The 19,753-nt window shown below is 34.2% G+C and overlaps 1 protein-coding gene and 1 long non-coding RNA gene across 2 annotated transcripts; both read right to left on the bottom strand.

Annotated features, from left to right (window-relative positions):
- Window positions 1-110: 110 nt before the first annotated feature.
- On the bottom strand, window positions 111-15,239 carry LOC127870044 (scavenger receptor cysteine-rich domain superfamily protein-like). The gene is made up of 21 exons (XM_052412705.1): window positions 15,096-15,239; window positions 14,813-14,961; window positions 14,461-14,608; window positions 14,031-14,194; window positions 13,712-13,862; window positions 13,447-13,583; window positions 11,221-11,368; window positions 10,798-10,964; window positions 10,432-10,582; window positions 6,692-6,846; window positions 6,295-6,442; window positions 6,005-6,168; window positions 5,459-5,624; window positions 5,150-5,319; window positions 4,704-4,854; window positions 3,873-4,009; window positions 3,466-3,616; window positions 1,221-1,402; window positions 801-951; window positions 390-562; window positions 111-280 (listed from the first exon to the last, which is right to left on the bottom strand). Exons 3-21 carry the CDS (start codon window positions 14,487-14,489, stop codon window positions 111-113), a joined length of 2,865 nt encoding a protein of 954 aa, XP_052268665.1. The 5' UTR covers window positions 14,490-14,608; window positions 14,813-14,961; window positions 15,096-15,239.
- A 1,425-nt stretch (window positions 15,240-16,664) lies between these two features.
- Window positions 16,665-19,471, bottom strand: LOC127868862 (uncharacterized). The gene is made up of 5 exons (XR_008044276.1): window positions 19,308-19,471; window positions 18,947-19,124; window positions 18,600-18,745; window positions 17,140-17,287; window positions 16,665-16,818 (listed from the first exon to the last, which is right to left on the bottom strand). It is a non-coding gene; the product is annotated as an uncharacterized LOC127868862 (long non-coding RNA).
- Between the last annotated feature and the right edge of the window lie 282 nt (window positions 19,472-19,753).

Raw genomic sequence — 19,753 nt, 5'->3', positions numbered from 1 at the left:
AAGTCTATATACAGATTATATATAACGACCAAAGTCGTATATCGATACAGGAAACATGTTACTTATTTTTAAAGACGCTTTATTCTGAAAGCAATTTTGATAATTGTATTTTATGGTACTCGCCCATGGTAGTTGTCACTCTTTCCTGCCTGATTACAAATCGCAATCGCATCGTCCATTGTGAAATTGTCTTTGCATTCACGCTGCCATCCGCTGTTGATATAAACTTCAACTATACCTGAATAGAATGTCAGGCCTTCCCGAACTCGAACAGGTGTGTCTATTAAACAACAATAAGAAATATATGAGAATAAAAATTACAGTGCATCTCGACGTTTTCATTAATATAACATGTCATATGTTAAACAGTAATAAAAAAACAAACGTACTACACTGCACCGCTAGATCGTTGTTGTGAGAACAAAAGGAATAAGTACTGCCCCATCGGTAACCAATACTACACTCGGAGATGTCAGGCTCGTCGCCACGGCAGTTCAGGCTTGATAACAAAATACTTTCATTCCCCATCCCGTAAAAGCCGTTCGTTCTTATCGCTAAGCTCCTAAACAAAAACAAGACATTTAGAGACAACCAGAGCAAACGGTACACCAGTTTTTTTACATCTTGTTTGGATTCGGCGTTTTCTTTAAATAGACAACAAATTAAGTTTTTTGTGATTATATATAGTCTTCAGAACAAAATTATGCATGTTTTGAAATTATTTCATACAAACAAATTGCGTTGCAAAACAGCCGTTTCAAATACTATAAGTTGACACGTCTTATGTAAGAATAAGTTACTTTGTATTGAGTCCTTTCATTCTGCATATCACTTTAGCGTCGTTTTCATCGAAGTAGTTGTCGCAGATCGTGCCCCAAACTCCTTTGTACTCGATTTCAACTCTCCCAGAATAGTTAGTTCCACACACAAAGCGCATTGGTGTTACAGGTCCTGTGAAGAGAAACGCATGTATTGATACATGTTCAAAGTATTTTTAATCCGTATTTATAAAATTTACGGTTAACTTTGTTCTTTCAGGGTATAAATGTTAAGGTATATGAAATAAAAGTGTTAACATCCAACAGGGCTTATTTTTTTATTATTGTGTTGGCTGTTGCATATATATTTATAATTAAATGCAAGAGAGATATGCAACACATACATCAAAAATAACAAACCGAAGTCACCGAAGTGTATATTTATCCGCTATGAGTACTTACTACAATTAACGCCGACATCATAGTAATGCGAGTTACACGGTGTTTTTGCAGAATTTTCCTTCCATGGGTACGAAGCACATTCATCAATGTCCGTCTCTGTTCCATTGCACTGCAAGTCTTCAACAATCAGGTTACCTGACCCTTTTCCGTACTTGTTTGCATTTGTGTGTATTGTGATGTTACTGCAACCCAAATAGTTTCGTTTTCAATTAACTCATACAAATTCAATATGAAAATTTGAACATATTTTCCAAAAAGTAACACATAAGCTCTATTTTGTTTTAAACACACCAAAGTACCAACTTTAAATAATCAATAACCATAGAAGGTTGACAAAACTTGAAGAAATTCATAGATTTTAAATAATTGTATTAAATTCCCTTAAACAACCAAAGTCAACGAATATTTCGTAAAATATGTCGATAAATAAACTTAACGCGCGGACCTAATAGAAAGCACAGGCAAGATTATCGATTTTAATTCACGAGTGATCATAGAAAATATTTTCACGAGTGGCGCCGCCACGAGTGAAAAAATATATTTTATATGATCACGAGTGAATTAAAATCGATATTCCGCAAAATCCAACAAATTTTCTTTTTATTTTATGCTTTTTTCACAGTTTAGTACATTGTTAAAGAGTTTGACTAAAGAATTTCGCTGGGATAATGACGTCATTTCATAAAAAATGACGTCATTTCAAAGTAAACAGTGAAAATTATCGATAATTTTTACTATTAATTTTCACTGTTTGAAACAGTGAAATTATCAGTTTTAATTCACTGATATGTCTCTATAAACCACCGAAAAGAATAAAATAATGATCCATTAACACAGTTATGTATTACCCCGCATACCGTTTCATTTGAGAATACTCTCTTTTCTTTTCATGTTCTTGCTGAACCGCTTAGAGCAGGACGACCTCGCTTGAGCTGCATTTACTATTAACATATTGATTATTTATGAGAACTACGTCGTGCTTCCGACGCTGCCCGAAGCCAACGTCGTGTTCGCTCGTAAATGTTCGGATATGGTCGCGAGCAAATTCACATGACATATATTGTCACACAAGAAATAAAAACGAGCATTTTGTATCTCGTTAAATCTATGTTACCAGACCACATCTAACGTTAAAAGTTTGCCTATTGCTATAAGGAACACTGCTTTTTATGAAAAATTTTACGAAATATTCGTTGATTTTGAGTGTTTATGGGGCTTCAATCTACATACAATAAACCATCTTCAGTATTGTGACAAACCAACGTCACAATCTTTGGAACACTTCAATGTGAGTATTTAAGAACGATCACTTATAATATTAAACATTATATTTTTGAGCTATATTTAAGGGCCAGTCATACGTTGCGACAGGGCTTGCAAGGTGTAATTAAAGTCTGTCAACGCACCGTGTTATCGATGTGAGAAATTGCTCAAAATTATAAAATTAATATTTTGTAGCAAGAATTATACCATGAACATTCTGTAGCGCTCACATAGTGTCATTGCGACATTATTACTGTATACTGCACCCTTATCGCGTTATTGTCATATCTTTAACACTACGAACATTGCGGTGTGGCAACGGCGTGCACATAAAGCATTTGACTTTTAGAAAGGTTTAATTAAATGTTTATTTTTAATTGAACGCATTGTAACGTAAATATTGCTTGTTTGCTTTCGACTTGTCTTCTCATCCATCAGAGGCAGGCCATACTTGTGATGTCTTTGAACAAAATGATCGCATGGATCATATACGATGACACGGTAGTAACAGCCGTCTTACTGGAGTTGCACGTATGCTGTTAAACATTATATTTTGAGCTATATTTAAGAGCCAGTCATACGTTGCAACAGCGCTGGCAAAGGTGTAAATATTCTATAGCGCTCACATAGTGGCCTTGCGACATTATTACTGTATACTGCACCCTTATCGCGTTCTTATCATATCTTTAACACTACGAACATTGCGGTTTAGCAACGGCGTGCACATAAAGCATTTGACTTTTAGAAAGGTTTAATGAACTGTTTATTTTAAATTGAACGCAGTGTAAAGTAATTATTGCTTGTTTGCTTTCGACGTGTCAACATCATGATATGAAATCGAGGCGAAGCAAAGAAGACTATGTCATCTTATCATCCATCAGTGGCAGGCCATACGTGTGATGTCTTTGAACAAAATGATCGCCGCGATCATAAAAATATTGCTAAGACCTTATATGGTTTTTAGAATGTTCAAATAGCGTACCTCAAAGTGTCATACCCAGCCAGTTTGCATATGACACGTGCATCGTTTTGGTTAAAGTTTGTATTACAGACAGTTCCCCAGACTCCAAAATACTGGAACTCTACTCGTCCCTGGTTATTGTTAACGTTACTGACCAGCCTTACACGGTTGTCTGAAAAGATCAAGTTGTTATATTTTGTATTAACATATATATCAGTTCATGCGTAGTATACATGTAAATTACTATGTGTACGCATCCTAAATTCATCACATGTCATGTGTATAGACAAAACAAACGACCGACAAAATATAACCGACAGTTTTAATTCGTGTGTTTCCTGTTTCGGTAATATTATAAGTCAACGTACTACTTCATATGACTCCTGCTCTATGTGTGTATTCACTATCTGAAGAACTAGATGAACAACGTCCAACTGTCCACGGATATGTGCAGCATTCTGAAGGGTGTAATGTAAACTGGCACTGGGAAATATCGGTTTCATCTCCATTGCACGTCATGCCATATATAAGAGCATTTCTAGAGCTATACTGATTATCAGGGTTCCTGAAAAAGTGTATATAATATGACAATATCTGTTCAGAAAAGTCTGACATAACGCCAAGTATGGTCTTATTAATTTAATAGTAATATCATTGACATTACACATTCTCAAGTTACATCTAGTTGTAATAACTTTTGACATGTCTGCATGCATATTTGTCAGTGATACAATTCCATAAATGTGATTAATGGAATATCCACATAAATTGTTACATGTTTTAATGTGACCTTTTTATGATCAAGCATGACGATGTAGGATTGTCCAATGGGTATGTCTTATCTTACGTTAAATAGATTGAACTCTTAAGTAAAACGTATAGTTTGTGTTTAAGTTAAAGAATAAGGTTTCATTTGAAAAATTCAAAACATATAGTTCGTATATCAAAACCGAAGTAAATCCCTGCTAAAAGTGAAGGTGTCTGTATTGAAGCATTTGAAAGAAAAAAAATCTCATCGTTACGCAATAGCAGCGCGACTCAAGAATCTTCAGCGCTTCTGTTCATAGCGTGCCAAATGTGTAAAGCTTCATATTTGAATTTGAATCTACACGTGGTTTTCTTTCGTAAAGAGAAGTTTATGACGTGTTTACAAACGTTGAATTCCTTAATTGACCCTTACATCGCTAAATTGATTCTTCTAAACGTTGTCAAATGTGAATACTGAAATATCCAGTCGATATTTAATTATAACGGCATACCCGATTTTGTATCCCAGTTTGTTGCAAACTACAGCAGCTTCTTTGAAGTTGAAGTAGGAGCCACACATAGTATACCACGTTCCGTCGAAAAACACTTCAACTAATCCCTTTGTTAGATCATTACCTTGAAGTCGGGTTGGCGTGTCGGGCCCTGAATAAAGCGCGGGCAGAAGTTTATAAAAACGTTGAAAGTTTATCTTATTATTTAATCTTTTTCATCTTTATTGTTGATTAAATAAAAGTCTGTTAAAGAAGTTTGCATTGTTCAGTATGTTAAAGTGTTTTTTAAAGTGACATGTACTCGCACATAGATAAAGTGTCATTAAGTATGGTTTTGTTTGATTATAGCGGGCAACAAAACAACGTTACACTTTGTTTTGTTTAAAAACTGCAGTGCTAAACATAAATTGAAATAATAAACACATGAAAGTCACGTTGAAACGTACGACAATTTACTGCCACCGTTGTGTAGCTGGAGTTGCAAGTGTGGAAATTCTCTGACCAAGGTTTGGACTGACATTCTTGCAGATCGTGTTCTCTTCCTGAACAGTTCACTTGTTCAATAACAAAGCTTTGATGAGATCCAAACTTGTTCTTTGGATACACAGTTGCGTTTCTTAAAAAAAGTTTGCAACTTTAAAAGTCAGCAATTGGTAAGGTGTTGCTTCATGGTTCTAAACACATATTATTTCAATAATTTATTTGTCTATATACGTTTCCTTTCCGTTATACAAAATACTTAAACTATCACTTACCCAAAGGTCGGAGCACCGATCAAAGTACAAACAACATCGGCGTCTTCAGAACTAAAGCCAGATCCACATAACGAGCCATACTTTGTTGTTGTGTATGGATCTTGGAAATTCAGCTGAATCCATCCATAGTATTTACTAACACCAGGTTGTAGGGTAATCGATGTCCCTGTAAATGAATGTTAGTATACCATTAACTGCCTTAAGGCACAAAACAAAGCAAATTAAATATAATTAAGCTAGATCTGGCTGGCGAAGCTGATACAAATCCGAGGATCGCAGATTAATTGCCCAGGCTCGCCTTATAACTCATAGCTTGTGAAGCATTGGGCATTAAAAAATGGTTTTACGTCCATTCTTCTACCTCTTATTCAATAAAGCAGTTGCCAGGTACTAGACCTTTATTCTGGTAAACCAGCTAACCCAAAGTGTGAGTTGGTAAACTGACCGGCGTCATATAACTGAAATAATGTTGAAAATGGCTAATAATCCACCTAAACAATCTTACGCAACAAGACAATATGCCCATAACTATAAATCCATACATACTGCATTCCAACTCTAGCGATGCGTCAAAGCACGTGTTATTCCACCATTCATTAGCACTGCATTCGGTGATTGTCTCCTCGTATCCGGTACAAACAAGACCAGATATCATGTATTTGTTGAATGTTTTGTTGCTGTATTTAAATCTGTCCTGTACATGACCATATCTAAAAAGAATATTTGACATATGTTTGAAAGTTAGATTTTAACAAAACTAATGAACATGTTTACGTGATTTTAAACGCAGAAAATTTCATTTTTTAGTTATTCTAGTAAAACTTTATTTGACTAACGTGTGTCTAAATCCAGCGGATCTGCATATAACATTTGCTTCATTTGTTCCGATTGCGGATCGACACACCGGACCCCAGTTGCCATTGTAAAACACTTCAACTCGACCTTTAGTTGACGAGGAACCATCCGCTATTCGAACACTGGTTTCTTAAAAACAAGTGTTAATTGTTCAGCATAAAAAACATAAAAAACTAAAATCTTTAATGTTTGCAAAATTATAATTGCGAAAAGTACTTTGCTCAATCACAAACATGTAAGTTATAAAGAGTAGAGTTCCCAAGTAAAAGTTACATGCTAGGGAGCTGTACTTTTAGTCAATCATTCAACATTACTTGATATGTATTTCAATTATGATGTTCATTGTGCCTAAAGTAAATTTTTCCATATTGCTCTTACGACAGTTAATTGCAATGGCCTGTTGGCTGGAGCATGATGCCACGGTTTTCCCGGTGTATCCAGTGCATTGCGAAATATCATCTTCCTTTCCATTACACACAAAAGCTCCATCTGCGAACGACCCGCTGGTTGCTTCTAGCATTATAGTTGCGTTTCTTTAGACACGAAAACGGGAATAAATTGTCACTCGATAACCGGATATAAATCTGAACATAAGAATATTCATTTAGATTTAAATAAACTGTAACTTATTCAATTTAATAAATGGATTAAAATTGAACGATTTCAGAAAGTCTTCAATTGCACATGTTAACATTTGAAATGTGTACCTCTACACAAGTCTCTGTATATTTCGGTTTAGTGTAATTCAATGTTTATCCTTTGTAAAAAAAAAATCACCGGTGGTGTAAATGCGTTGTTAAATGCGTCGTTAATGTGTATAAAATTACAGCGTTGAGAATTTCACCAGTATATTGCGGTTCCTTCAATTTTGGTTGTCCACTCTTCATTTAACCTCTCAGTTATAACCATTCATTTTATTATCAATATAGCTAGTAAAAGGAAGACAGTAATTGAGAAATGTGTTTTATAAAAGAATTAAAGAACTTACAAGGATTGATCAAATTACTACAGTCCAATTGAATTTCAAAGAATAAGATATTGTTGATTGTAATTGAATTGTACACTGCTATGGATGTGGCATCCGAAATATAGTTTTCTTCGTGTGCTCACGTGTAAGTCTCACGTGTGCACATAAAAGTCATAATGTTTGCACGAGCAAGTCTACATGTGCACATGTGCAACACTTCTCATGCCATACGTAAAGAGGATCAACGAATGACATTGCGAAAACATTAAAACCAAACACCGTAAATATTCAAATGCAAATAAAACAAAAAATGCAGTAAACGTTTCTTACCGACCAAAATAAAAAACGCATTGATATAGGTAAATAATAACGATTTCGGCAATTTTAGCCGTATATTTTCTAAACAACCTTAATACGCCTTATCTGGTGATACATACGGAGTAATCGTCATGTACAGAGTGTGTTTATTCTTTTCGTCCACTGTAACTGTTACCTGAGCTAGACGTTGTAAGTCGTGTGAATTACTTAGTCATGTACACAACATGTATAATAAGTGAGACGTACACGTAGTGTTCTTAACGTATCAGGTACCTGACTGAGATAAAGATCTTTCGAAAAGATAGCGATACGACTGAATTTTGTAGTGAAGATAATACATTGAAGAAGAGATATTCATTAAATACAGAAGTGTAACATATTCTTAGGAACGGGATATACTTTTGAACATTATTAACATAAGTAGTTTGTGTTGCTTAACATTGATGCTGATGTACATTCTAAATGTGATGTATCAAACACGTCTCAGGATAAACATTCAAACAGAAAAGACAACTTTTATGAAAAATAATTTATGTAATTAACATTTCGAAAATATTGATAGTTGATATCAAAGCTGTGACTCGCGAAGAGAAGATTAATTACATGTACGAAGAAGGTACATGTACCTACATATATATGTCTTTACCTCTCGTTATTTCATGATGTCATACCGTATATATGTTGTCTTATCGGAAAACGTATATAAATAAGGTAAACATTAAGTAACTCGATGACACAATAATATTGAAGGTTTTTTAAAACCACTAAATTTGTTATTTTCGCGATTGAAATATATATAATAACGTTAAGTTGATGTCCAGAAGTGTTATGTGTTTATTTACAACGGAGAGTGAAAATTACTGTAACGGACAGATGTATTTTGTGTTTTTAAATAACGGAGATTGCACTTAAGAAAATTCATTTCCGCACTCTTTGGTGTACGGTATTCGTCGAATCTTCACAAAACTGTGATGTTGACATAACATAAAGGCCAAGCTCGATAACAAGCTAATTTGCAACAGGAACTTCCGAGTTGTTGCAGTTTATATATACAAGTGCGATGTTCGGTTTTAAATCGTTAAACTTTTAAAGCATTTTCTGAGAATATTTGTTGACATAAAATAAACGTAAAGTTCGATAATCAATTCAGTTACAACAGGCATGTTTAAGTAACTGCCGTTTATTCATAGAAAAATTCCGAAATTCCAGTTTCCGCTCTCTTAAGCCTAAACTGTTCATCGAATCTCCACCAAACTTTCTGTTAATGCATTGTGACATAAAATGGAGGCCAAGTTTGATAACCGGCGAATGCGCATCTCGAGTTATTGCTATTTGTTTATACAAAGTACTCAATTCGCCGTTTCCGCTCTCTTTTTCTGTTGTCACCGAATCTTCTTCAAATATGTGTTGACAGCACATGGAAGACAAGTTCATTGACAATCATTTCAGGGTTATTGTCCGTATTAACCAAATACCATGACGTATAAATGGCGTGTCATATTTTTGAACACATACCCCCTTCACAGTATCTTCACCAAACCTTCCATACATGTGGTACAGTATAAAAAATATGGGCGAATATTTCTCTCCATGAAATGTTAAAATATGGTATTAGATGTCTTAACTCCAAAACGTAACACCGATCATGCTAGCTAAGTTAGTAGAGTACTTGAGGATCCAAACTAGCGATTTCGATTCCCGGAACGACAAGGTTAGGAATGTGATGCTCGATTTTACAATTATTTATATGGCCATCGTCTCAATACCTTTGATTCAAGTGGGCCAGTTTTTGGAAAATTGATGGGCGCCCCATTTTGACTTACAAACAAGCTATCCGAGGAAACGTGAGATTATATAAAGCGACCGATATAACATTATGAATAAAATATTAACTGCTGAAAACGGCAAACAATCCAACAATTTAAAAACATTTCGATATTGTGTTTTGATTTTAAATTTAATTAATATAATTTAAAGAGAGTTTGCACGATTTTATCAAATATTTATGAATTTATATAAAATGTGTCAAAAACGTATAATACATATATTTCAATATAAATTAAAATAAAAGTTAAGAAGAACATGTGCCGAAAAATGAGAAATAAGCCAGATATTTAATTCTGAAATCGACAATGTCTGAACAGTCGAATTCGCCAGCATGTATTTCATGCATGTACGATGTGAATCTAAATTTTGTTTAACGGATCATTTTAATTTCATGCAACGATATCTATTCATACGACACACGAACACTTACTCCCATCCTAATAAAAAGACGAATGCTTCGGTTATTGTAGAAAAATATGTACGAAATATCTTCTTCACAATCGGCTCGGGGCGCTAATTTGTCTTTGCTGCATTTTATGAAATTCGTCTTCAATGTATAATTTGTCTTGCCTATTTGGTGTTATTGTAACATATTTGTATCAATATATTACAATTAATACATATACAAATCGTGCATACCCTCTTTAATAAGAACAATATAGTAATAGTTTATCATGTGGTTATTAACGTGACAGTCAAGGCTTTGTTAATTACGTCAATTGTTTTCATCAAAACGTAGGCAAACAGCAACAATACACATACCTTTTGAAAACTCGGCGAAACTAAATATCTTGCTACGACAAAACAGTTCAGAAAGTTCTTTTTTAAAAATAGAACAGACGAAGTTTGGGATGCGCAAGATTGTATTTTTATAGTGGCGCATTCAGAGCTGTGGTATTAATAAGCGTGTTTGAGTAACAGATGACACTTTATGACTGAATGTGAACTCTGAAAATGTTGCGTTGGGTTGCGCAACATTAATTCACATTCTGATTTGAATGATTACCTTACATGTTTGTGTCCAAGCATTCGACATATGACGTACGCATCGTTGGAACTGAATCTGTCCGAGCATACTGGAAGCCATGTTTTGTTAACATTAATTTCCAGTTTTCTGGATAGGTAACTGTTTCCATTATCAAGTCGAATGGGGGTTTCTGCAAAATACCAGCGACACCAGCGAACATTTACATATATCATACACATAAGATGTGAGCTTAAATTATTTAAGTTGTTGTATTTCCTTTTTTTATAATGCACGTGTATTATCAAATTTGCATCGTTCCCATGGGTGTGTGGCGTAATATAAAACTTATTCAGCGGTGTTTAAACATCGATACGGCACCGGTTCATTAAATAGTATAAGACTCACGACAGTTAATCCCTGTTCCTCTCGTGTAGGTCGGTGTGGAATAAACTGTACTGTTTAAACATTCAATTATATCAGTTTCATCTCCATTGCATTTTAATTTGGAAAACATTTCATTGTCGTATGTGTTCTTCTTACGAAGAAATTCCTCAGACCATACTTGATAATTTCTGAAATAAAAATAAAAAAATTGCAAAGAGAACAGTGTCAATTGAGAGAGAAAATTATCAAATACTACATGAAAAGTTGTGCATAGAAAAAACTTGCTTCGTCGAATTTAAAGTCCAGTTAAAAATTTGTAAGATGTATAACAAAAAATAATCACTAATCTTTTAAATACACGGCACATAAAATATTTTTTTTTAAGCAATAAATGTTACATTATTTAATAACATAAACACGGTGTATGGCTTTTAAAATATTTACCCAGTAAAGTTGAACCGCATAAGTCTACATACAGCCTGTATAGTTTCTTCGTCTTGCAACGCACTGACCGATCGTAAGCTATCACCAATGCGTATAGTCAATTGGCCCATATAATTTGTCCGTCCATTTTGTAGTTGTATCAGAGATGCTACAACAGGCGTTAATACTGATTATAAACATAACATATTCAAAGTCTCCATGTCTTAAACGTTTCATTTGACTGTTAAATAAAATACATTTAGTACAAACAGAATGTCGAAAAAGGTATGTTTAATGCGGCAATCAATTAATCCTTACCGACATTTAACTACGACATTCGGGTTAACATATCTGGCAAGCAGTATAAAGTGGTATAAGATTCAACGTTTTCGTAATTGTGGTTTAAGTATGACCTTTTTTTTAAATTAGATTTGCTATTTATAAAATGCCAATATAAATATTAAATATATCGCATTATTTATCATCCGAGCTTAAAGGGGCCTTTTCACAGATTTTGGCATTTTTTTAACTTATTCATTAAATGCTTTATATTGATAAATGTAAACATTGTATCATATAAGCTCCAGTAAAAAATAAAGAAAACAATTAAAAAAAGGAAAAGAACATTGCCCGGAGCAGGTTTCGAACCAGTGACCCCTGGAGTCCTGCCAGAGTCCTGAAGTAAAAACGCTTTAGCCTACTGAGCTATTCCGCCGAGTACACATTCTAGACGTATTTTATACATTATATAAGCAATCTTCGTAGTTTCACAAAATTTAACGACAAAAACAGAACTCTCCAAATTATTCAATCGTTTCGCGTTGCAACGCTTTATAATTTTTAGGTTTTAAAATCGTCAAAAGATGCATATAATGGCTATATTAGAGCATGGCCAATGTTCAGTTTTACTGTTTCCTCACAAATATCATAACTAAAACGAAAACTTACGAATCTGAAACAACTTTTTTCAATTTTGTCAATTTACCAAAGCGTGAAAAGATCCCTTTAAATTAGTGTTCAATCATTTAGGAACACATTTCCGGTAACTACATATATATTATATTGCATTGGCAATCCGCTTTATGCTACAAGCTCATCGCTTATCTGTAAATTCTAAGTTCTAAACTTCAATATGCTAAATGGTGTCGCTTACAAAACTAATGTTAAAACATTAAGCTCTGACTAGCATTAGATCTGTGCTTAGCTCGTTCATGATTGTTGATGTTTTTTTCTTTAATGTGTCTATTTTGCCAAATGTGAGTTATTTTATAAGGCTGTTTCTATATTGTGCGCGTGTGCGTGTGTTTGTCAGTGTTGTTTTACTTCGTGAATTTGATAACACGCTTCTCCATACACGAGATAGTTACTACAACCATTCGCGAGAATTCTATATAACTTGTAGGTCGCAAAAATGCCGTTGATTTATCTGTAATTCATAAAAGAACAATTAAATTACTTAATATCAATACACAAATGTTAGTTGCTAAACTTAATAATCTCGGCGTCAATTTTCTGCAGTTAAACTAGTTCGCTAAGGGCTATATTAATTTGTTATTTAAAACGGAATAATCTGGTCGTGATTCTTAGCCTATTTGTAACATTCTAACGCCAGAACTGTGGAGTGGCAGGTTTGATATCCCGCACGCTCAGCCTTAACCAACTAACTCGCCTTTCTCTTGTGGGATAGAGGTAGACTTATGTGGCTTGTTTCGTTAAAATTAAAGTGCAAGCATTACTTTAGTGTATTGATGTTAAGAATTGAGAAACACTTAACCAAAACTTAATTGCGAAAATAGAAATACAAAGCGTACATAACAGTCAATTCGAAAATTAATTGTTCCCAAAATATATTTACAATTTACACAATCTTTTTGGAAATAATGTTTTTAAAAAAAACGATTAAAACATACAAACGAAGTCAGTAACATTTGAAAATCATTTGAACCCAGATGGCTCTTTAAAGCATTGCTATATGTGTTTAAGGAAAATGTATGATTTGTTATCGAGGATGAAAACCCATACATTTTTTTATAAATGTAACCAGTTATAATAAAATTGTAATATCGCATCTGTCAATATGTTTTTCTGTTTAATTTCGTGAATCTTTAATATAGCAACTTCCATCCAAACAAACCGCATAACGCACATGTTTAACTGGAACATCTGAAATATAATTAGTATTTGCGAATAACATGTTAAACAGTCAACTAAAAAAACAATCACAATTATACTTATAGCAACACTTACGACATGTTACAGCCAGAATCGAGTCACAGAAGCTCTCCTTTATGCTCACACATTTATCGATGTCTTCAGTGTAGGCATTGCAAGTCAGGTTCAGATTTGATTTAATGTATGCAGTCAGGTTGCGAGCGTTTGCCAGTCTGAAGAGCAAAAATCATTACTATCTCTCTAGAAACATATATAATGAATTGCAATACCCCGGCAAATATCACAGATTAAGTGCATCTGAAGAATATCTGAAAGCTTGTACCACCGCTGCATTATTTACCCGTAATTGTATCCCAACATTCTACAGAACATTGTCGCGTGTTCATCCTTTCGCATTGGATCAAAGCATATATTTGACCAAGTTTTGTTTAAGTAGACCTCAACAGTCCCTGTGTACATGTTCGTCTGATCCTTAAGACGCACTGGTGTATCTACGATAGAAACAAGATTCATAAACGTATAGGGTTAATGTAAGTCATTTTAGAAAAGATGCTGCACAAGATTCATTCGAAGAAATGTAAACATTAATGAACAATAATATAAGCCTGAAGTTAAATACACTTTGTCATCGATGCAAATAATGACACACGAGCACATACTGCATCTTATTAGCGCTGGATTCTTGCAATTAGTGCTATAACCCCGATTCGAAGATGGACACATCTGATAGTCTTCCTCTGTACCGCTGCATAGGATATTATCTACTAATATATTGGTGGCGAATCCAAGCGTGAAGTACGGTTCCTTCACAACTTCATAAACCCTGAACGTGTAAATTACTTAATGCCGTTATGCATCATCCGCATATACAGGTCATATACGTTTGTAAGAACAACTTTAATTGTACAAAATTGCGTAATACAATTTAACCTAACAACTTTATAATAGCAAAACGTATTTTGAATAAACAGCAATTATATAGTTCATGTAATAACGTTTTTGATTCAACTAACGCGATTAATTTAGTCCGTTAAAATATAAGAATGTATGAATTGCTTTTTGTGATCGCCTTATCTAACAACTACCAACCTGGTAAAATTAAACAGCATTTTGCACATAACAGCCTGGGTCTCTGCAGTTAAATTATCAGCACACAAATAACCGCTACGTCCGTTCTTTTGCACACGTACATATCCCCGATGCTTAGAAAAACTGCCATCAATACTTATAGGAGACACTGAAAAAATTTAATAAACATGTTCTCTCAAGAATGTAAAATAATGACGTAATGTTTTTATTTAATAATTAAATATGAATTTGACATAATAATAATGTACATAATATTGTGATTGGTCGCAATATAGTAAAACTAAAAGGCACATACAACCAAAGGCAAAAATCAACTAAAACAAACCAGAGACCAAAGATAATTGAAACATACAACAATTTATTGTGAGTCCATAGTAGTTGCAATAAGTGTATCCCCAGTCCGAGGAAGGGCACAGAGAGATATCAGATTCATTTCCAACGCATTGCAGGTCTCTCAGCAAGGAGTTGGAATAATCATATTTGTTCGAATAGGTTGCATCTCTGCAAAGTGAAACAAAGAAACGATATTATACTAATATATACGTTAAACGCTGTACCCCCCCCCCTCCAACGATTCGAACAGATTTGTTTCATGACGTCATTACAAATGAAATAATGACCTACATTTATACTACCTTGAAAAATTATTTTCTAACAAACGACAAAGTACGTCTGTGCTGATCTTTCCATTATAACCTTGGTAACAAATTTGTTTCCAGTCATTTTTAAAGTGCAACTCAACCCGCCCGTCGAACGATGTCTTGCCTCCCAGAAGACGAATTGGCGTTTCTGTAAATAAGAACATGCAATCAAAAAGTGTATGTTTATTACGACCCAACATCTATGTGTGCTACAAAAATATTCCACCTGCACGTGAATGTTTAAGGGTCAAGTCACGATAAATAGTGAGTGAACATATACTGTTCCATGTATGTGAAAAAACATGCTCTAAAATCGGCAATGATCCTATGATCCGTTGAGTCAAGGTGAGCGTTTATATCACTATAACGTACAAATGATTACAATTGGGGGGGAAATATGAAAAGATATAATCTTCTTCACAGAAACGTAAAGAATTACAATATCCCTTAGTCAACGCACCAATACATTCACGTGTTAAAATGTAAACCACACAACTGCTTCCGTTATAAGTATTATGGGAGGGATCAATCCGAAAGAGCTTACACATTTATTGATGTATTAATAATGAGAGTTTGTATGTTATGCCAGACTAATCAAACAAATAATCATAAAAAAATCATACAAGTTTAGTGTATGCTTCAGTTTCACAATATTACGTCTAGAATGTATCAATTTGAAATGAATGGCATGTTAGCTTTTCCAGTTTTTCGGGGGCATTGATACAAATAACACGCTAACGTGCTACAACTGTTTAACACATACTTCGGTTCAACTGATCTAGAAAATAATAGCACCGTCTACCGTCTTCGGGAACAGAGAAATAGCCATTATCCTATTTGATAGAACTCTAAAATGTTTTATACAATGATTTCATCACATAAACAAGTTATCCTGTATTTAATCGAACATTCATCAAATAAATATTCAGAAACCTTGTCCTAAAAATAAGGGTAACAACTCAACTAAAAGCCCAGTCAATGCCTGGCAGAGTATTTGGAATAAGTTGTGACATTGCGCTAGGGCGTAAAGCGAAATGTTCTAATACCAACATGAGCTATGAAAAGTCCAGGAACAATTAACTTCTAAATGGAGCAAAAGTCAGCACAGTTAAACTTTTTTCTGTGTCTAGGTTATATTGAGAATACAATTCACCTTTATCCAAACCATGCACTGTAGCAAGAGGTAACAGTATAGGGAATTTATGCTGGACTGTTTATTTATTTTTAAATCACAGACGCTGACGCAGTCGCAGGCATCGGTGCGTCGACAAAGATCGATATTCGTAACGACAAGTCGTTCTTGTAAAACCACTTAACACGCTAGACGTTGTTAGTTGTTTTCCATCAATTCACAGCAACATTGACTAGATACATTACGCAAAGGAAACACGTGGATATGCAATAACATGAAATATTACTAAAATGTATGATTGCATTTGCGATTCTCATACGAAAACATTCGAGTTCAAGTTAACATTAGCTTCATTATGCAATCCCAACAGTACATTATAACGTTAGCAATATCGCATTGTATATTGTACGAACCGAGTACTCGACAAAAACAGTTGCCAAGTTTCCATCCCCGCAGGATGTTTCATTCCATGGGAAACTCTGACACTCCCCTATATCGTGCTCGCTTGATTTGCACGAAACGTTTTTTAGAAGGTATCCATGATTACCAAACCCGAATGGGGAATCGTCGAGAACTGATGCATTCCTGAAAATTTAAAATGCTTTACACGACAATCATGATCCAGCAATAGTTTAAGCTTTTGGCGTAATTTAATGTTAAGAAGGTTATGAACTGTTAATGAATAAAAAAAATTGCAATAATAATTATTTGTATGAATTTCCTTTATTATTATTATTATTATTTCAAGGAAAACAATGTGTATAAAAACACAGCTGATAACATACTTTGGTGGCTTGTATTATCTCGGATTACTTTACAAAAAAATGGCAGTTTGTTAATGAGATGAATTGTGCTACTGATGTCACAGCATGAATGCGTGATGTCAATGTTGTTATCAAATCGAACCAAAGTCTAATGCCAGCTTTTCTGCAGACAACATCAGCCTCTCTGTTTGTAAATTCGTCAGCACAGATGGTTCCCCAGCGCCCCTGGTGCAGCACTTACACACGACCGGATCTCTCACTGCTCCCGTTCACTAGGCGGACGCTACTGTCTGAAAAATGTTGATTATCAATTTATAGCATCTGTGATCGCAGGTTTCTTTTTTATGTTTATTTTTATATTATAATGTACAGTATATATCTGAAAAATAGCATACATGCATGTGGTTAGTATTGACGTGAACGACCCTGTCCTAAGAGCACTCGTATATAAACATGGAAGTAGATATTCCTCTTTCTAACTATGTTCATGGACTATCCCACAAATAAAACATAGGAACACATTAGATATTGTTTAACTTCGTGAGGATTCTGGTTGTTTCTGGTTTATTCATATTGTCGACACATATAACATTTTTTACACACAAAGAATGACGCTTTGGAATTATGTAGCGACTTGAAATGAATGTTTCGAACAACGATAACATAATTTGGTCAGAAACATACCATTGGTCAAACATCTATTTTCAGATGAGATTCAAGTCAACTCGTTTTGGTAAATGTCGATGTGTGATAAAATTATATCAATCCATTAAATTACAAAATAAATAATTGATAAAAAATAAGTATTGGTCTTTTAGTTATCTTGAATATCCATTTCTAGAAGAAAGGGGGTACTTTATTTTGCGAAATTACGGTTTTGCAAATATGTTACGGTGATTATTAAAGGAGCATTTTCACAGATGTTGGCATGTATTGAAGTTTGTCATTAAATGCTTTATATTGATAAATGTAAACATTTGATCTAAAAAGCTCCAGTAAAAAAACAAGAATAACATTAAAAAAAAAAAAAGAAACCCTCAACTGGGCTCGAACCACTGACTCGTGGAGTCCTGGAGTAAAAGTCTATACCGCTTAGACCACTCGGCCATCCGTACTCATGAATAACGGACGTATTTTATACTTTATATAAGAAATCCTCGTAGTTTAACAAAATATAACAACAACAGAACTCTCCAAATTATTCAATCGTTTCGCGTTGCAACGCTTTATAATTTTCAGGTTTTTAAATCGTCAAAATATGCATATAATGGATATTTGAGAGCATGGTAAATGTTCTCAGTATTACTGTTTCCTTAAAAATATTATAACTAAATTGAAAATGTGCGAATCTGAAACAACTTTTTTTAATATTGTCAATTTACCAAAACGTGCAAAGGCCCCTTTACTACACGCATATGCACATGTGGGTTTACGAGTGTGTCAATAACGACCATGTCCGTTTTAGTACATTGTCTGTATGTTTTTGTTTCAAAGCGTTAACCCGCATTCATACATAGTAAAGTTTAAATAATTTTAAAAGAATTTAATGTTTTGACTGATGGATATCGTTGTCTGGTGTTACAATTGATGAAAAACGCTTACTGCAAACTATGGCTGCCTGGTCATACGGATACTCAACACCCCATGTGTCAGATTTACAATCTGAGATGTCCCCTTCTGTATCGCTACAGTCAAGGTTCCGAACGACAATTTTGCTGCGTGGCTGTACTTCGCTTATCAAGTACCCACTTGTAAAACAAAAACAAATTAACTTATGCTATGTTTGATAGAGAGGTATTAAAATTAAACATTGCCAGTAATATATTGAGCAAATTGCACCATTAACTTAGAAACCATATTTACGTTTAATTTTACGGTGATTAGAACCGTAACTTTAGACATATATGTCCGCTTATAATTAGGATATGATTATATTTAACCGTGCCAACCTTTGATTGTAGCCCAGATGTTTACAAATAATGTTTATATCATGTGCCGTGATGTCGTAATAATTATAATTGATTAATCGTTGACGACAGATTCCCAGCCAGGCTCCATTATACAAGATCTCGACTCTTCCAGCTTTTATTGAAGGTCCATCTGCGACCCTGACAGTAGAATTTTGCGCTGTAAAGAAGAAATTAAAAAGATTCAAAATGTTTAAATCTGCAAATTACCATTTATATTCGTTTGAATAAGGCGTAATTACATGTTGTTATCAACAAAAACGAGGTGGTTGAATGTTGTAAATATGCATACAGGTATATAATGAAAACCTACGAAGAAAGATCGGAAAAACAAATAACGTACCACAGTTAATTGCTGCACGATTGCTTGTGCTACAGGATGTCAATGTCCATTGGTTGCTGGGTGTGCATCCACTTATGTCCGTTTCGTTACCAGTGCAACCAATACTGATTATTGCAGAAAACCTTCCATTAGAATTATATTGACTGTACGCGTTAAATGTTCTCGGATGCCTAAAATAAATAAAATTAATATAGCAGGTATAGAGATATCGTCAAACCTGTAGCACTATGTATAACAATGCTCACGTTGTCTTGAATATTTTGATCTTTTGAACATATAGTTATTTGATAAGGAAACACTTACACATTGTTTTGAAAAGTCTCAATACACAGGCAATGAGGTACGCATTTTACGCGCAATATTTATACAGACTACGTTAATTGATAATTAAGTTATAAAAAACGATTTAATATATTCCGATATGCTCATTTACATATGCAAAATAC

This window comes from Dreissena polymorpha, chromosome 2 (genome assembly GCF_020536995.1).
Source record: "Dreissena polymorpha isolate Duluth1 chromosome 2, UMN_Dpol_1.0, whole genome shotgun sequence".
NCBI classification, from domain to species: Eukaryota; Metazoa; Mollusca; class Bivalvia; order Myida; family Dreissenidae; genus Dreissena; species Dreissena polymorpha.
The sequence above is the reverse complement of the archived record's forward strand: the minus strand, read 5'-3'. Positions and strand labels throughout refer to the sequence as shown.